Raw genomic sequence first — 15,820 nt, forward strand, 5'->3', positions numbered from 1 at the left:
GAAGACTGTCCACCTTGTATTGCACCAAGACAAAGGTGTGCTAAAAGGTGCACCAAAATTTTGCGTATACCGCCACGCATCCCTTTTAATAGAAATAAGGATGACAGGTCCTCTTTATGGAGGGATCTGGGGTTAAAAATACCCCAAATCTATCCTTTACCTTTTAAAAGCAAATGACAAAGAAAAAATGTTTTGATCTTTTGCTTTAAGAAAAAAAAAAAAGTTTTACTCCTTCCAGGATGGACCAGAAGTGATGTCATGACGTTGCTCCGGCAAGGCCATAGAGGCGATCAAAGATGATCTACTCTTTCATCGCCTCTGAGACTAGCTGGCCACACAATTGGATTGTTTCTCGGGTGAGCCAGTGGAAAGGGGGGACATTCCCTCCCGCTGCTTCTGAAAGCGTTCCAGTGGCTCATGAGCCGCTTGGAACGCTTTCATGAGAAAGCCAGCTGCCGGCTGTAAAAACAATACAGAGTTTATGGCTAATATCTTCAGCCATAACCCTGGTAAACCATTTCAAAGCCGCAACGTATATTATACACACGTATTATGGTCTTGAAATGGAAAAAAAAACCCACATAACACTTGTTACAATTAGGGCACTTTCACATTGACTCACTGCAGTTTGGCAGCAGTGCAGGGGTAGCGCAGGCTACCTGAGATTTTCATGTGTGTTACCTGCAATTTCTCATAAACTTCTATTATGTCCTACATTTTTGGTGCACTTTTTGAAAGCACACAAAAAATGAGGGACATAATAGAAGTCTATGGGAAACTGCAGGAAACGCACATGAAAACTGCAGGTATCTGCTGTGGCCAAACTACAGAAGATGTGCAAGTGGAATACAATAAGAAAAAAAATGTGCAAACGGAATACAATATTTAAAAAAAAAGAAGTACAGTTAACATTATCAGTAATATAAAACGGTAATTAAAACAAACATATATTTTTTTTATCTTATCTTTTTTTTATATATAGCCACATATATTTATATAACAAGCAAAGCAATCACCATTCAAAGGTTACAAATCTTGTACCTCATGGAGCTCAATGCAGCCATTGAAGAGCCTTCACCCTGGTTTTTCTCCCCTCCTCACACTCAGCCTTGACTCCCCTAGGGAAAACCGCGCCAACCAGCGTCTCCTGGCTTGCACATCCCAACAAGCCCTTGCCTGTATGCCCGACCTGCCCAAAGCAACCAATGACGTCATTTGTTGGCAAGACATGGTCGGGAGGCCTGCACAGCTTTCTGAGTGCCTGTGGCAGCGGGAAGTGAGTTATAAACAGCAGACCAGCACCGCTGTAACAACCGACTGGCTAGCAGTGATTAATGAATGGATAGCTGCCCAAATTGGGGTCATTTTGTCGCAGCACACCTGGGGACCCTTCACGGCACACCAGGGTGCCACGGCACACTGGTTAGGAAACCCTGCTCTAGACTGACGACTGCTTGGGTTGCGGGCATATGGTGAGGCAGCAGTATCAACATTCCTTCTCCTGTTCTTCCTGTCTGGAGGGAGGGGGCTATCAGTGCCTTCAGTATTCAGCGACACCTCCGGGATAGACACAGGCTGTGCTGACATGGAGGAGGGCAAAGAAGAGCAAGTAGGCATGTCTTCATTCAAGCACCACCTTAGCCACTCCTCTCCTCCTGCACTTTAGGCCTTCTCAGTCAGCTTTTGAAGCAGAGACTCCATCCTGAGGTGAGAGTGCAGGCAGCACGAGGAGCGCGGTCAGATCCAGTCCAAGTGGCTTAGAGCCTGTTTTTTAGGCAGGGAAACAGCGGGAATTCTGAACTGCCAAAACTGTCCAATCAGCTGCTGTTGCTGGGGGTGAAAACCGAGTCAAAACCAATGGCAACCTGTAAAATAAGATGGAGAGAAGCGGGGTGGGGGAGACACAAGCCCTTTGGCCTATCCCATGAGGGTCCCTGCATATAGCAGGGTACTTGTACAGGAGTACCAATATGTATCCACCATATACAATGCAAGACTCACACTGAGTGATGCTGATGACCTTTATGGCTGAAGTAGCAGCTATAATAAATGCCAGACCTCTGACGTCAATACCCAATGACCTAGAAGATCCTTTCTTGCTCATCCCTTCCACTTTACTTTCCCAGAAAGTTGGGGTAACCACAGCTCCTCCAGTCAACTTTGACATTAAAGACCTATACAGATGCCAGTGGAGAGGAGTGCAAGCCTTGGCGGATATCTTCTGGAACATATGGAGGAAGCAGTACCTATTCAGTCTACAGATAAGCAACAAATGGCAAGACAGCAAGGACAACTTGGAACCTGGCCCCGTTGTTCTCCTAAAACAATCCCAGCCCAGGAGAAAAAAATGGCCTTTGGGTCTGATAACCCAAGTGTTTCCAAGCGAAGATGGGAAAGTCAGGAAAGTTGGACGCTAAGGTCATTAGGCAAGATGAGCCTAAACTTTTCTTCAGACCTGCGTCCAAACTAATTTTACTACTCTCCCCAGAAGGACCATCATAATTGGTATCCACAGGATACCAGGCAGGGAGTGTCATGCCTTTCAGCATATGCTTCTTATGTTCTTTTGTTAATTGTTCAATATGCTAATTTTATGTAAAGTAAAATGTAATATCGCCATCTAGTGGCTCTTTTGTATACTTATAGTTCTATAGATGAATTACTGTAGGTACACAGATTGCTGCTTGAAAGACATCGTAGCTTCCCATCATTCTGGTAGACTAGACCATGAGGTCTGAGAGACAACCCCCAGTAGCCATCCTATTTTTCTCCATCTCCATTATTCCATCTTCTCTAGAGGACCCCACATCTACTCAGCTCCAATTCTATCATCAGCCTAATGGAAACATCGCTGATATGTTTATAACCCCTTTCCCTAGTTAGACTAGTGTGTCAGGACTGTATATTGTATATACTGATTGAAGGTTATTTTTTATTTGTAGTTTTACTCTAACATCCCTGCAATAAAAGTTGAAAAAAGGACCTAGCGCCTGCCTCAATGAGTTGTTAAGGAAGGAGAGTTAGCTGTCTGTCCAATTATACCTCAGCCACGTGTAATGAGGGCAGAACAGTGGGTTTAGTGACACTTTAACGCTGTACGACTCCTGTCCATAGATGATACATTTGAAAACTCTTTGCACCCTTTGACAAAAAATCTGAATTTGCACATCAGCTGTTCAATGTTAGCATGCTTGGAGAATGGAAAGTTCACTTTAGGAAGTTCATACCTCATTATTGTCTCATTTATGAATTTTTACAGCCTCAAAGTATGTGTTTGGTGTAAACTGGGTGGGGATAGGAGTAGGCAAAACATGGCTTGTGTCAAATGAGTGTCATCAAGGTATACTGAGGTTTGAGCTTATTTTTGGCCGTATTTTGTTTTTCAAGAATGGAAGATTTATTGTTGCAAAGCACTGTGTGTGTATTTTTGTAAGGCCTTTCACACGACCGCTCCATTTTTTATCTCCGCTCCGGCACTTTTTTTTTTTTCACGGACACGGATGACACTTGTGTCATCCGGTCCGTATGTCCGCATATCATCCCATCCGTTTGCGGATGATATACAGACATAATGCATGTCTATGGGGATTGCGGATGTCAGCGGATGACACCGCTGACATCCGATTTTGCATCCGTTCCGTTTTTTAAACGGAAGAAAAATAGGGTTCTGTTCCATTCCAAAAAACGGAACAGAACTGAAAGGATGCAAATCGGATGTCAGCGGATGGTCATCCGCTGACATCCGCAATCCCATTGACATGCATTATGTCCGTATATCACCCGCAAACGGATGGGGTGATATACGGACATACGGAGTGGCCGTGTGAAAGAGGCCTAAAGCTAATCATGGTACATTTTTGGACTTCTGTTGTTCACAAATGTTAAATAGAAACAGTTATCAGTGTGCATTTTCTAATAATCTGTAATAACTATAATTTCTATTATTTAATCATTTCTGACTAGTTTTTTTTAATGTTTCTCCCAACAAACACATATTCATTTTAGCTACACTTATGCATATGAGCAACAATTTTGTAATCTATTTTCAAGTTTAGTCCTGCCTATGTGCTTTTTCCATTACTTTCTGAATTCCAGTTAATCATTTATCTCCAGATAATCCGTCCTTATTACCACCAATAGTGATGGATGAACATCAGACGGGGCGGTTCGCAAACGCGATCCGCGAACTGTCTCAAATGTTTGCAAACCGCAAGTTTGCGGTGGACCCTATTCACTTTAATGGCAGGCAAACATTAAAAACCTCCAGGTCATATTTTCAGCCACAAAATACTTACTAGCTGTGCACACATAGTCCGACAACATGGACACTGACATACCAGAAGTATCGCTATTGGAAAAGTTGCCATAAAATTTTTATTTATTTTTTTCAGCCAAAAAATGTATTTATTTTTTTTCTAAATCAGCCAGAACTGACAGGAGCCGGTAAATACATGTCAAATACATATATGGTCCATTCACACGTCTGTAAAATGGGTCCGCATCCATTTCACAATTTAGCAGAACGTTTACAGACCGATTGATTTTCAATGCCAGTCTGAAAAATTAGGCATTCGCAGGATAAAGAAGTATGTGTCGGCCAGTACAGGCCCCAAAAATTGTCCCACAGACATTCACCAGACAGCAAAGAACTTTGTATTCTGTGGCTGGAGATACATTAGGCATTCACAGGATACAGAAGTAAGTGTCGGCCAGTACAGGCCCCAAAAATTAGCCCACATGCGTTCACCTGACAGCAAAGAACTTTGTATTCTGTGGCTGGAGGTACATTAGGCATTCACAGGATACAGAAGAAAGTGTCGGCCAGTACAGGCCCCAAAAATTAGCCCACAGGTGTTCACCTGACAGCAAAGAACTTTGTGTTCTGTGGCTGGAGGTACATTAGGCATTCACAGGATACAGAAGTAAGTGTCGGCCAGTACAGGCCCCAAAAATTAGCCCACCTGACAGCAAAGAACTTTGTATTCTGTGGCTGGAGGTTGCTGTGTGGAGCAGGGACAGACTGTATAGTGACACAAGTCGCTAGCTAATAGGTCTACAAAAGTCTTTGTCAGTGTAGGGAGAGGTTGCTGTGTGGAGCTGGGACAGACTGTAGTAAGTAGGCATTCAATGGACATAAAATGCCTTTTATGCCGCTGTATTTACCTAAGACAGGGACCATGAATTGTTATGGGTGGTGGCGGATATTTGTGGCCTGTCATGAAGAATTTGAATCAAAAATGGTCTACTGGTCACATGTGTTGAATTCCTCCAAGATCCATGCCTCATTTTTATAAATGTGAGGTAGTCAACACTGTCGTGAGCTAGGTGAGTGAGCTTATCGGTCACTATCCCCCCTGCTGTGCTGAACGTCCTTTCGGCAGAACACTGGATGAGGGGCAAGCAAATTGTGCAAGCTCTGGCCAGAGGTCAAGCCTGCCCACCCAGTAGCCCAGGGGTTCATCACTTCTCAGAGCATCCACATCGGCCGTTAACCTGATGTAGTCGGACACCTGTCGGTCTATGTGTTCCCTGATGCTGGAGACTTTGCAGTCAACGCATAAGTCGCGGTAAGCCCAACACTCACCTAGGGATGATCCGCTGGACGGATGGAAAATAGGGTTTGACGGATCGGATCGGATGTCAGCAGACATGTCTCCGTTGACATCTGATGCCCCATAGACATGCATGGGGGGACCGTTCACATCCGCCAAAAAAACAGCCAGGTGGATATGAACAGTCTGCCTGTGTGAAAGGGGCCTAAGAAGGCACCTGGACTCCCATCACCAAGCCCAGTGGGAGCAACACTGTCAGAACCCACAAAGCCTCACTCCAGGCTCTCACCGCCCAGCCTCTTCTCCTCTCTCCTCACAATTGTCATAGGTTGAACTGGATGGACTGATGTCTTTTTTCAATCTTACTAACTATGTAACTATGTAACTAAGTTGTCCTCCTCTCCACCTTCCGTCATGCCGTCCTCACGTTTTTCTAGAAAAAGGCAGGCTTCTGTGGCCAAAATGTTTGAGCATAAAAAAATGATGATGCCGGATAGCCCTCTTGCCCAACGGTTGACCTCTGGCTTGTCGGAACTGATGGCCCGCCAACTACTGCCATATAAACTGGTGGACTCGGAGGCCTTTCGAAAAAATTAGTGCCCATTGGAAAACCACTATGGAAGGTCCTAGGAAGAAAATATTTCTCGCAGAAGAGCATCCCAGAGCTATATGGCCATGTTCAGCGGCAAGTGACTGTATCTCTGGCACACAGTGTCGGTGCCAAGATACATCTGACCACAGACACATGGTCTAGCAAACACAGGCAGGGAAGGTATATAACTTTTACTGCCCACTGGGGGAACCATCTGACAGCAGTCAAGCATGTAACCCGTGGCACCCGTGTAGATTTGGTTTTACCGCCACGGATTGCATGCAGGCCTGCCTCTTCTTCTCCTCCTCCTACTCCATCCTCCCTCTCCTCCTCGGCTGACTCCTCCTTTTCCGCTGCTACCGTCTCTTCCGCTGCGCCACAGGCAGATCAGTGGCTAACGCCTTTTAATTTGACAGTTGGTAAAGTGGTGTGCAATAACGGTGCCTATCTGCTAAACACGCTGAAACAGGGCAAAATTACACACATGCCACGCATGGCACACGTCCTGAACTTGGTCGTGCAGTGATTCGTTGTCAAATACCCTGGGGTCCAGGACGTCTTCCAGCAGGCCAGGAAAATCTCGGCCCATTTCAGAAGATCTTACACAATCATGGCTCTCCTTGCTGACATTAGGCGGCGACACAACCTGCCCGTCAGACGTCTTTTTTGTGACTGCCCGACGCGATGGAACTCAACCTTGTATATGCTTGATAGGCTGCTTCAGCAGAAACGTGCAGTTAATGACTACCTGTACGAACTCTGCGGCAGGACAGGTTCTGGGGAGCTTGGGTTTTTTTCACCACACCAGTGGCTCCTTATGCGTGACGCATGCAGATCACCAAACTGGTCAATCGCAGCCAGGGCGCCATCAGTGACATTGTACCATACGCCTTCTTTCTTACGACGCATTGCGTCGTGTCATTGATCAAGCCGTCGAGGAGCTGGAAGATGAGGAAGTCGCAATATTGGATGAATATAGAAAGCATATTATAGTGGATTTGTATTGTGCAGCATTGTGACTGGTGAGCGGTTCTGCAAGGATTCTACAACTACAAAGAGTGGCAAACGCAATTAGAAAAATGTAGTATAACTGGTGTGATAGACCAGTGGCCCCCCAAAATGACAGATTGAAGAGGGGGTGTTATATAACAATATACTTTCATAATAGTGTATTTGGGTACTGCAGAAATTTTGCCTCTGCATCATTGACGTCACCTTCCCCACCACTCACATTAGAGATCTCGGAGTATGCAGCAACAGGGGACCAACCTCCTTCGGCTGATCTGGGCTGAGTGGCGGCTGTTGCTACCTCCTCTTCCTGATCCGATGCCAAGAATGGCTGCGAATCATAAATGTCTTGTGATGGATCAGAAAATAATTCCTGTGACTCAAGCGGAGGATATATGGTGGTGGTGGTGTTGGTGGTGTTGTCTTTGGGGGTGCACACAGCAGAGAGTGAAGAGGGTGCAGATAGAGAGGATGAGGAGGGTGCAGAAGAGGAAGGCTGAGTGAGCCACTCAACCAAGTCTGGTGCGTCCTTTGACGTAATCGAACGCACCTTCTGCAACTTCCCACTTTGGCTCCGGCCTGGTGCTCCTGCCTTACCCCTACCACCCCTGCGGAAGGGCCTGCCTCTTCCTCTGCCTGTCATTTTTTAAATGACCCTGTGACAAAAGTCTCTAGAGAAGCGCAGTATATGTGGAAGAAAGTATATAACACCCCGCTTCAATCTGTCGTTTTGAGGGGCCACTGGTTTATCACACCAGTTATGAAAAATATTTTCTAGTAACTTTTGTCACTGTGTGTAGCAGAGTTAACGCAGCGAAAGAAGCAAAATTTCTGCAGTACCCAAATACACTATTATGAAAGTATATTGTTATAAAACACCCCGCTTCAATCTGTCGTTTTGAGGGGCCACTGGTTTATCACACCAGTTACGAAAAATATTTTCTAGTAACTTTTGTTACTGTGTGTAGCAGAGTTAACGCAGTGAAAGAGGCAAAATTTCAGCACCAAAGAATAGTACACCTATACCAGTCCTCTAAAGGACTTTAGTGGACCTATTACCGAGCGATTTTTGTCACTCAGTGCCGGTTCACACTGATGCGATGCGGGAACACTGCGAATATATCTGCGTGTTCCCGAATTGCATCCACAGCACAGGCAGTTCACACTGCCATATGCGATACGTTGGGGGTGTCAATTCAAAGTTAACGACACCCCCAGCTCAGATCGTATATCGCAGTGCGATCTGACAGTTCGCACAGAACCAGATCGCACTAGTGTGAACCACCATGCGATCCGATTCTGCTGTGGACCAAAAAACGTCCCTGTGCCGTGTTCACTGCGATTGCGGTGCAAATTCAGCCTTACAAACTGTATGGCTGAATTTGCACCGCACAGACATCGCATGTAATTTTAGGAGCAGTTCGCTCCGAATTAAATGCGATCTCTGTGATTGCATCAGTGTTAACCTGGCACTTGATTGGACACAGCTGGTAACATGGTAAAGAGCCTACGTCAGTGTGCCGCCGTCGTCCGACGTACGGTCAGGATAATGCAACCACCTTCCCGCCGTCATTTGCCTATAGGGCAGGTGGGAAGTGGTTAAAAGGACTTTTGTGGACCTATTTGCTAGCGATTTGTGTCACTGGCAATCTGTCCCTGCTCCACACAGCAAACCTCTCCCTACACCGACAAACGGCAGAATGTAAAATGGCAGCCAGATAAGGTCTATTTATAAGGTAGGGGGTATGTCAATGTGCTGAAATGTCTCAATTGGCTGTCCTGTACCACCTGATGGATGTGTCATGGGTCAAAGTTCTTCACAATGTAAAAGAATATGGCGGCCGCGAACATCGTCATATGTTCGCATGATCGGTGGACAGCGAACGAGCAAAGTTCTCCGCGAACCGACCGCCAGGCGAACCGCAAGGCCATCTCTAACCACCAATGCTTTTTTAACTGCTACTAGCTCTTCCCCTTATAGAAAGGTATAAATGTAGAAAGGTATAAATGTATATCCCTGATTTACATTTCTTTACATGTTTAGGTGTTGGGGGTTACTTTTGTTTTGATAATTACAGTTGTGTCCAAAAAGTACTGGTACCCTTTCACTTTTCCCCCTGTTCAATAAATTTAAGCTTTTGGTAACAATTTTGGTAAATTGCATTCATCATTCTTTATTCCATAGTACAAAGAGGAGAAACTTTGTTTTATGACTCAACATAGTCTAGTAACTAATAAACAAATGTAAATGGCATGAACCCAATTACGGGTATCCTTAGAAGTTAAAAGACCTTTTTGGATTTTAGAAATCATCCAAGCAGATTATTCACATTAATTAGCACCACAGGTGTTTAACATTTTAGAATAAGTTACTTAGTCTATTTAAATGGAAAAAAGTACTCACAATTTGTGCAGTGCAGTAAACAGCAACACGAGAATTAAAAAGGGAGAAGGTCATAGAACAGTAATTGTTAGTTTTTTGTCTCTGACAAGTGATCTGTTGTGGGATCATTTTTCAGAGGGTGTTTAACAGGCAGTAAGGAGGCAATATGTTGCCTCCTCATTGCCTATTAAAACCCCTAAAAACCTACACCACTGTACCACAATTGCATGCATTGCATGTGGTTGCAGGGCAGCCCTATTCAGTAAAATGGGTTGCACCACAGCCCACCGAAAACAACAGCGAGGATCATTTTTGCATAGCTGCAATGTACACCTCCACATCTGTGGCATGTGTACACCCCCATCTTCTGACTTTGCAGCTTAAAAGGGAACAGTTTAAGGGTTGGCAATAAAAATGTCTCAACCTCGTGTTTTTATGGCCCCCAACCACAAGTGTAAAAACAAGACTAGTAAATGCTACAAAACCATCTCCAAAGAGCTGTCGCTTTGACCATAGTTGCTAATATTATCAAGAAGTTTAAGGTCCATAGAACTATAGCCAATCTCCCTTTATATATCTGCACCACTGATGTTTTTTTTTTAAATGGCATAAAAAGAATCAAGGAAAACCTCAAAACAGGGCATGTCTGACTTTCAGCATCAATATACAACAATTTCATGTCACAAAATCTATTACCATCTGAAACAAAGTTACTAAAAAAAAAGTCACACCCAAGCCCGCCACAATATATGTTAACATGACACAGTCCCTCTGAAATAATGTTCTTTGGGCCTATGAAATAAAATTAGTGTGCTTTGGTAAGTTACAGCAGCTATATGTTGACAGAGGAAAAGAACACCATTCTTACTTTGATGCCTAAAAAAGGCTTCATAATGTTAAAGAGATGCAATGCTGCCACTGACATAAGGTGCCTTAAATCTGTATGTGACACTATGATATTTGAAGACTGTCAGGCATTCTGGAATCAGACCTAATACTAGAAAGCTTTATCTAAGTCACAGGTCATCAACCCTGCAGCAAAATAATAGCCCAAAGTATACATCGAAGAGAACCCAAAAAGTGGTTGAAAGGCAGGCATTGAAGTGTTGTGAAGTGGCCTGCTATAAACCCTGTTCTGTTTCCAATAGAGCATTTATGTAAAGAATTTAAATTAAAATGTAATTTCTGGTCATCACTACCTGACGCTGCGGTGTGCGGGACGGATGCAACTTAGATCTGACTTTCGGAGGCTGGAATTTTTTATCCTGCTCTGCTGCAATCGATAAATTACCCGACTGTTTTGTCCCAGCCTGGTCCAGCATTGGCTGGCCTATCAGGGCACTCACTACCCCGCGTCCATTTTAGGACCTGGGGGAAGGGTCCGGCACCAAGTTATACGCACGTCCAGTTATGCAGTCTACAGTTATTTCACTTTTGTGTATTACGTGTTGTGTTTAGAACCTTTGTGAGAGGTCACAAGTCACTTGGTCCCTGACGAAGCCATTGAATTGGCGAAACATGTAGGACCCCGATGACCCCCTGCATCTCCTCGGTCTACACGAACGTAGTATTTATATGTACTTTTACTGTAATCTCTGTCGATGAATTTTGACCATGAACTTTTGGATACATATCCTGTATCTTTTTAATTCACAATGTTAATTAATAAATTTCAATAAATAATTTTAACTCAATTTTTGTTTGCTCTGTCTGTGCCATAACCTTACACCTATAAAGTCCCATCATTTGGTGGTTTCATGGCTGGTTTTCCAGCCCACTGAACACCAGTTTCTGCTTTTACAGGAAAGAATTTAAACTCACCCGGAAGAAGAAAAACATCAAATGTAAGACAAATGTGGCAGTTTGCTCAAGAACAGCATGTTGTCACTGGAGAAGTTTAGTAAGTAGGGCTTATTCAGAGCTAAAGAATATGCTTGATTGCACTTATTGCCTCAGAGGGATATGCAATTAAATAATTTAGGTGTATCAAAAATGATGTACATGCAATGTTCACTTGGTTTAATAATTACAAGAATATGTTAAATCATAAAGAAAAACCAACGTGGCTGTTGTGTGGACTATAGAATTAGGAATGATGAATGTGCTTTAAATTATGTCATTTTTAATGAACCGTATTTCACAGCAAATGTGAACACTTTGGAAAAAGATGATGGAGTACCAATACTTTTGGCCATGACAATATGATCTGTTTTTATATGCATATCTATAGTATGTGTGTGCGTGTGTTTGTACATAATGCTTATATGGTATTGATATTATTCATTATTTCTAATGCACGGTTTCTAAAACAAACTCCTTTTATGGCAAAAAATGCATTATTTTATTAGGTTAATTGATGCATTTTCCTTCTATTCTTGTGCAGAGAACTTACTGTGTGTATATTGTCATTAAGATTGATTTTCCTAGATATGTTAAAATCGAACCTACCCAGTATACACTGTCTTAAAGCGCTGTGTCATTCAAATCAGGACTGTCAGCAAGATGAAGAGTGTTGCTCAGGGCAGGCGTGCTCCAGGGGCAGATGTACAAAAGGCCTGGTGTCTGGCACTGGCAGGACAAGATGTGATCCTTCAGAAGAACAATGCCCCTCTGGGTTCTGTTGCTCCAAAACACAAAGTATGTGAGTTAAAATAATAAAGAGATAATTTATGTCTGCCTGCAGAGTGAAACAAGAATACAGGAGCTGATCTTAGACTACCCCTTTCACAAAGATCAATTTGAAAGACCCCCTTAAGCCTCGTACACACGCAACAAATTTCCGCCGACCGGTCATCCATCTTTTGTCCAGAGTGGTGTCTGTTGGTTGGAATGTGCTCTAGACTGCACACAAATTTTCCCGCACGACAGAATTCTACTTCAGAAGTGATGTCATGTGTTGGATTGCTTTCTTTGTGTTCTTTCATCTCTGAGCATGCCTAGTCTTGCTCATAAGATTTTTCCCCATCGAAATCTGTACTAATGAGACGAAAATCGGACGTGTTTTGACGGTCGGCAAAAATTTTATAGCCTGCACACCAGGATTTTTTCGGCCGAAAAGTCGGAGTCGGTTGTCGGAAGCACCATACTAACAAGCCGAAAATCGGCAGGTCGGTCGTCGGACGAAATTTCCCGGCCGAATTTCTACTCGTGTGTACGGGGCTTTAACCTATAAAAAGCAATTAGAAATTAGCTTGCATCAGTCTGTCTGTCTGTTCATATGTCTGTCAAGCATGCATTTGTCTGTCCATCCAGTCATAATTTAGAAATGCTGTCCCCAACATCCCAATTTTAGAGTGGCTCCTTTTCCTTACAAGGTCCCATGGAGCCACACTTTGGTGCAAGTTTCCAGGATCTGATTAAAGGGCAATGTGTACGTTGGCCCAGAGTCCTAATTAGCATTTTAATAATGATAGTGGACATATGTGCTCTAGTTATGATGAGACATGTATTCCCAGTGAATGTAACTGAATTATTTAAAATGACCTTGCATGCTCCTCAACAGGAAGTTTGTAGTTTGTAGAAGCAGTGCACAGGAATCAGACAATGCATTTGAATAATGGTTTAAAGTGAGATTTTTTCAAAGCGTTTCTACAGAAACTATTTTGCATACAAGTAAACTGTAATGGATGATGATTTGTTGATTTGAAAATAAAAGAGGGTTGGTAATACTTTAACCCTTGCAGTGCTGGAGGAGCTTGCAAGGGTCTTTTTTTCCCTTGAGCTCAACTGTGCACTAAATTCAGCAATTCCTTTTTCTGTTGACAGCATATCCATTTCCAGTGTGTATTCCACTTCCATCTGAAGGAGAACAGTGCCACAGTCAGACCAGAAACCTACTAAAAGTGATCACCAATGATGAAGATTATGGTACTATTCTCAACTATTGTCCTTGTACGGAGGGACTAGTGTGCTCCACTAGAGGGTAAGAAAATGTCTGAAATATCCATGTCCACAAATATAGCAAAACCCACTTCTAATCATTTTTTTTGTGCTCAGTTTTGGAAAAGGTGTGGAAGAATTAGAACTTTTTTAGGTTTCTAAATTCTGCCTGTGACTCTCTGCCCTGATCAGAAGGGCAATTCATTTTTTTAAATATCTACAAAGTGGACAAAGGCTGCAAAGAAAAAAACATTTTATTACAGTGGGAAAAGGTAAGAATCTCTGTCAGGTTTGAAATGTTTAAGGAGGAGGTCCCTTGGTGTTTGGAAATAGCCTACATCACCCAGATGCCCAGGATAATACTAGAAGAGTTTTTTTATATTTCCAATCATAGGTACCAAGTAATGTCTACAAAAAAATCCTGCACCATCAGATTCACACTGTTGTTAGGTCATAAATAATAAACAGGGCACCTGTATAGCATTTGTGCTTACTTTGTGAGCAATGTCAATAAGCATTTTTCTATTTGCAGACCTCTAATACAAACTTATATTTGCATTAACATGAATTGTTAATGTTGCACTCACAATTTTCATAAACACATTCTTTTCAGCTGTGAGTGGCACCATTAGGTTGATTTGCTAAATGAGTAGATCATGTTCACTTTGCAAGGGATTTTTAACTTTGAAGGGGAATTTTCAATTAGCTTAGCAGATTTTGGTAGAAATTCACTTTGTATAGAATATCCAATCTTGCAAGGAAAATTAAAAATGTTTAGTTTTTCTTGCACATGATTGGATGATTGAAGTCAATTAAGGAAAAAACTCCTTGGAAAATGAACATTCACTTTGCAAAGCGAACATGTTCAATTTCTTTAGTAAACCAACCTAAAAAGTTCTTCTGATAGGTAATATTCTTGCCTCCAGAAGCCTTTCCTATTAGATTTTACAAAACTTGTATTAAATTAAAAAAGTTGAAAAACATACAATAATACTGGCATAAAAAAAGAGCTAGACAGATGTAGAACAGATGTAGATGCGCTACTTCAGTGCGACTTCAAAGCAGTGCGATTTCATGTACAGCTTGCTCATATCTGTGCTACTTCATTTAACAGACCAGGCTCACTGAGACAGGTTAAGGCCCTCATCAATTTTCTGGACAGCTCTTCCTAACCTCCCTCCTATTCTTCTGGAAGTTGCTCAAAATTTCCTGCAAGTAAGGGGAGGTAACAGAGGTGCTGCCTGACTGCAAGTGGCTACAATCTCCCGGCTTTGCCAAAGCCTCTAGCCCAAAGAGAACCCTCACCAGGGTCCCTGCCAGCTCCCTGTCGTGTACTTCAGGGACCTCTACTCTATCATCAGAGCTATCTGTCAAGTTGCCGCTGCTCTCTACAGGTTCGTGTACTGAGGTACTAAGCCTAAATCTGACAGTGAGGATTCCCCATTGCTCTCATCTGTCATACTCTGTATCCTGTAGGCCTTTTCACTAGTGTACCTTTCATTTGATATTTTGCCCACTAAATGTATAGGTACCTAGTGTGACTCACAGGTTAAAAAGCACCTGGCGGAGGGGCGTGGCCTGGACATGGACGGGTGAAGTCGCACTTCCAGTGAGCTCCGTCTCCTATCTCACCCAGCCAGGCTATTAAAGCTTACAAAGTGTGGGAATGCCATTGGCGAAGAAAATGAAGACTAAGGGCATCCCCAGGATCGCAGGGACACCCGGCAAGCCAGCCACTAAGGCATAAATACACAATTTTTAGCGGCCTCCTAGACGCCGTCCCCGAGGCTAAAGAGTCACATGCACTGCTCTACGAGGCGCCAGAGGTCCAGGTCTCCCCAGCCTCACCTGCTCCCTCCTCAGTGTCGGAGGCATTCTCGGACGCCTCTGCTGCCCTCTTCCCTCGACCTTCTGGATCGTTACAGAGCCCGCTGACACTGCGTGCGGATGAGGAGCTGCGCGCTCTGCTCCCCTCTTTACCTAGCAAGGCGGACTTGGAGGCGATGGTGGGCCGCATATAGGAGACACATCGGAGGGAGGTGCAGGCGGTCCGCAAAGAGGTAAGGACTCTGGCTGACCGGGTTTCCACAGGAGAGGCGGCTTTGACAGACATAGAGCAGAGACTGGCCAAAATTGAGACCTCACAGACATCCCAGCTAGATGTGTCTGTAGCTCTACAGATACAGGTGGAGGACATGGAGGACAGAAATGGGCAGGGGTCTCCCTGAGGCGACAGGGACTGAAGGCCTGTTTGCTACTGTTACCGCCATTATTACCAGATTGCTGGGTGATGCAATCTGGTAATAATCTTGAATTCGATCAGGTGCACAGAGCCATTGGTCCTAGATCTGCGGAACCTAATAGACCTAGTGATGTCATCTGGTTCCAACACAAGGAATTGGCCGT

The 15,820-nt window shown here is 43.6% G+C and overlaps 1 protein-coding gene across 1 annotated transcript in view; it reads left to right on the forward strand.

The window, feature by feature from the left end:
* LOC309568688 (dickkopf-related protein 3-like) overlaps positions 1–15,820 on the forward strand; it is an 82,698-nt gene that overhangs the window by 41,498 nt on the left and 25,380 nt on the right. Inside the window, exons 3-4 of the mRNA XM_082274428.1 lie at positions 12,025–12,172; positions 13,301–13,457. Of these exons, the coding sequence (XP_082130554.1) occupies positions 12,025–12,172; positions 13,301–13,457 (305 nt within the window). The remainder of the gene's footprint in view (positions 1–12,024; positions 12,173–13,300; positions 13,458–15,820) is intronic.

This window comes from Pelophylax lessonae, assembly GCF_965119305.1.
Source record: "Pelophylax lessonae genome assembly, chromosome: 12".
Classification (NCBI taxonomy): Eukaryota; Metazoa; Chordata; class Amphibia; order Anura; family Ranidae; genus Pelophylax; species Pelophylax lessonae.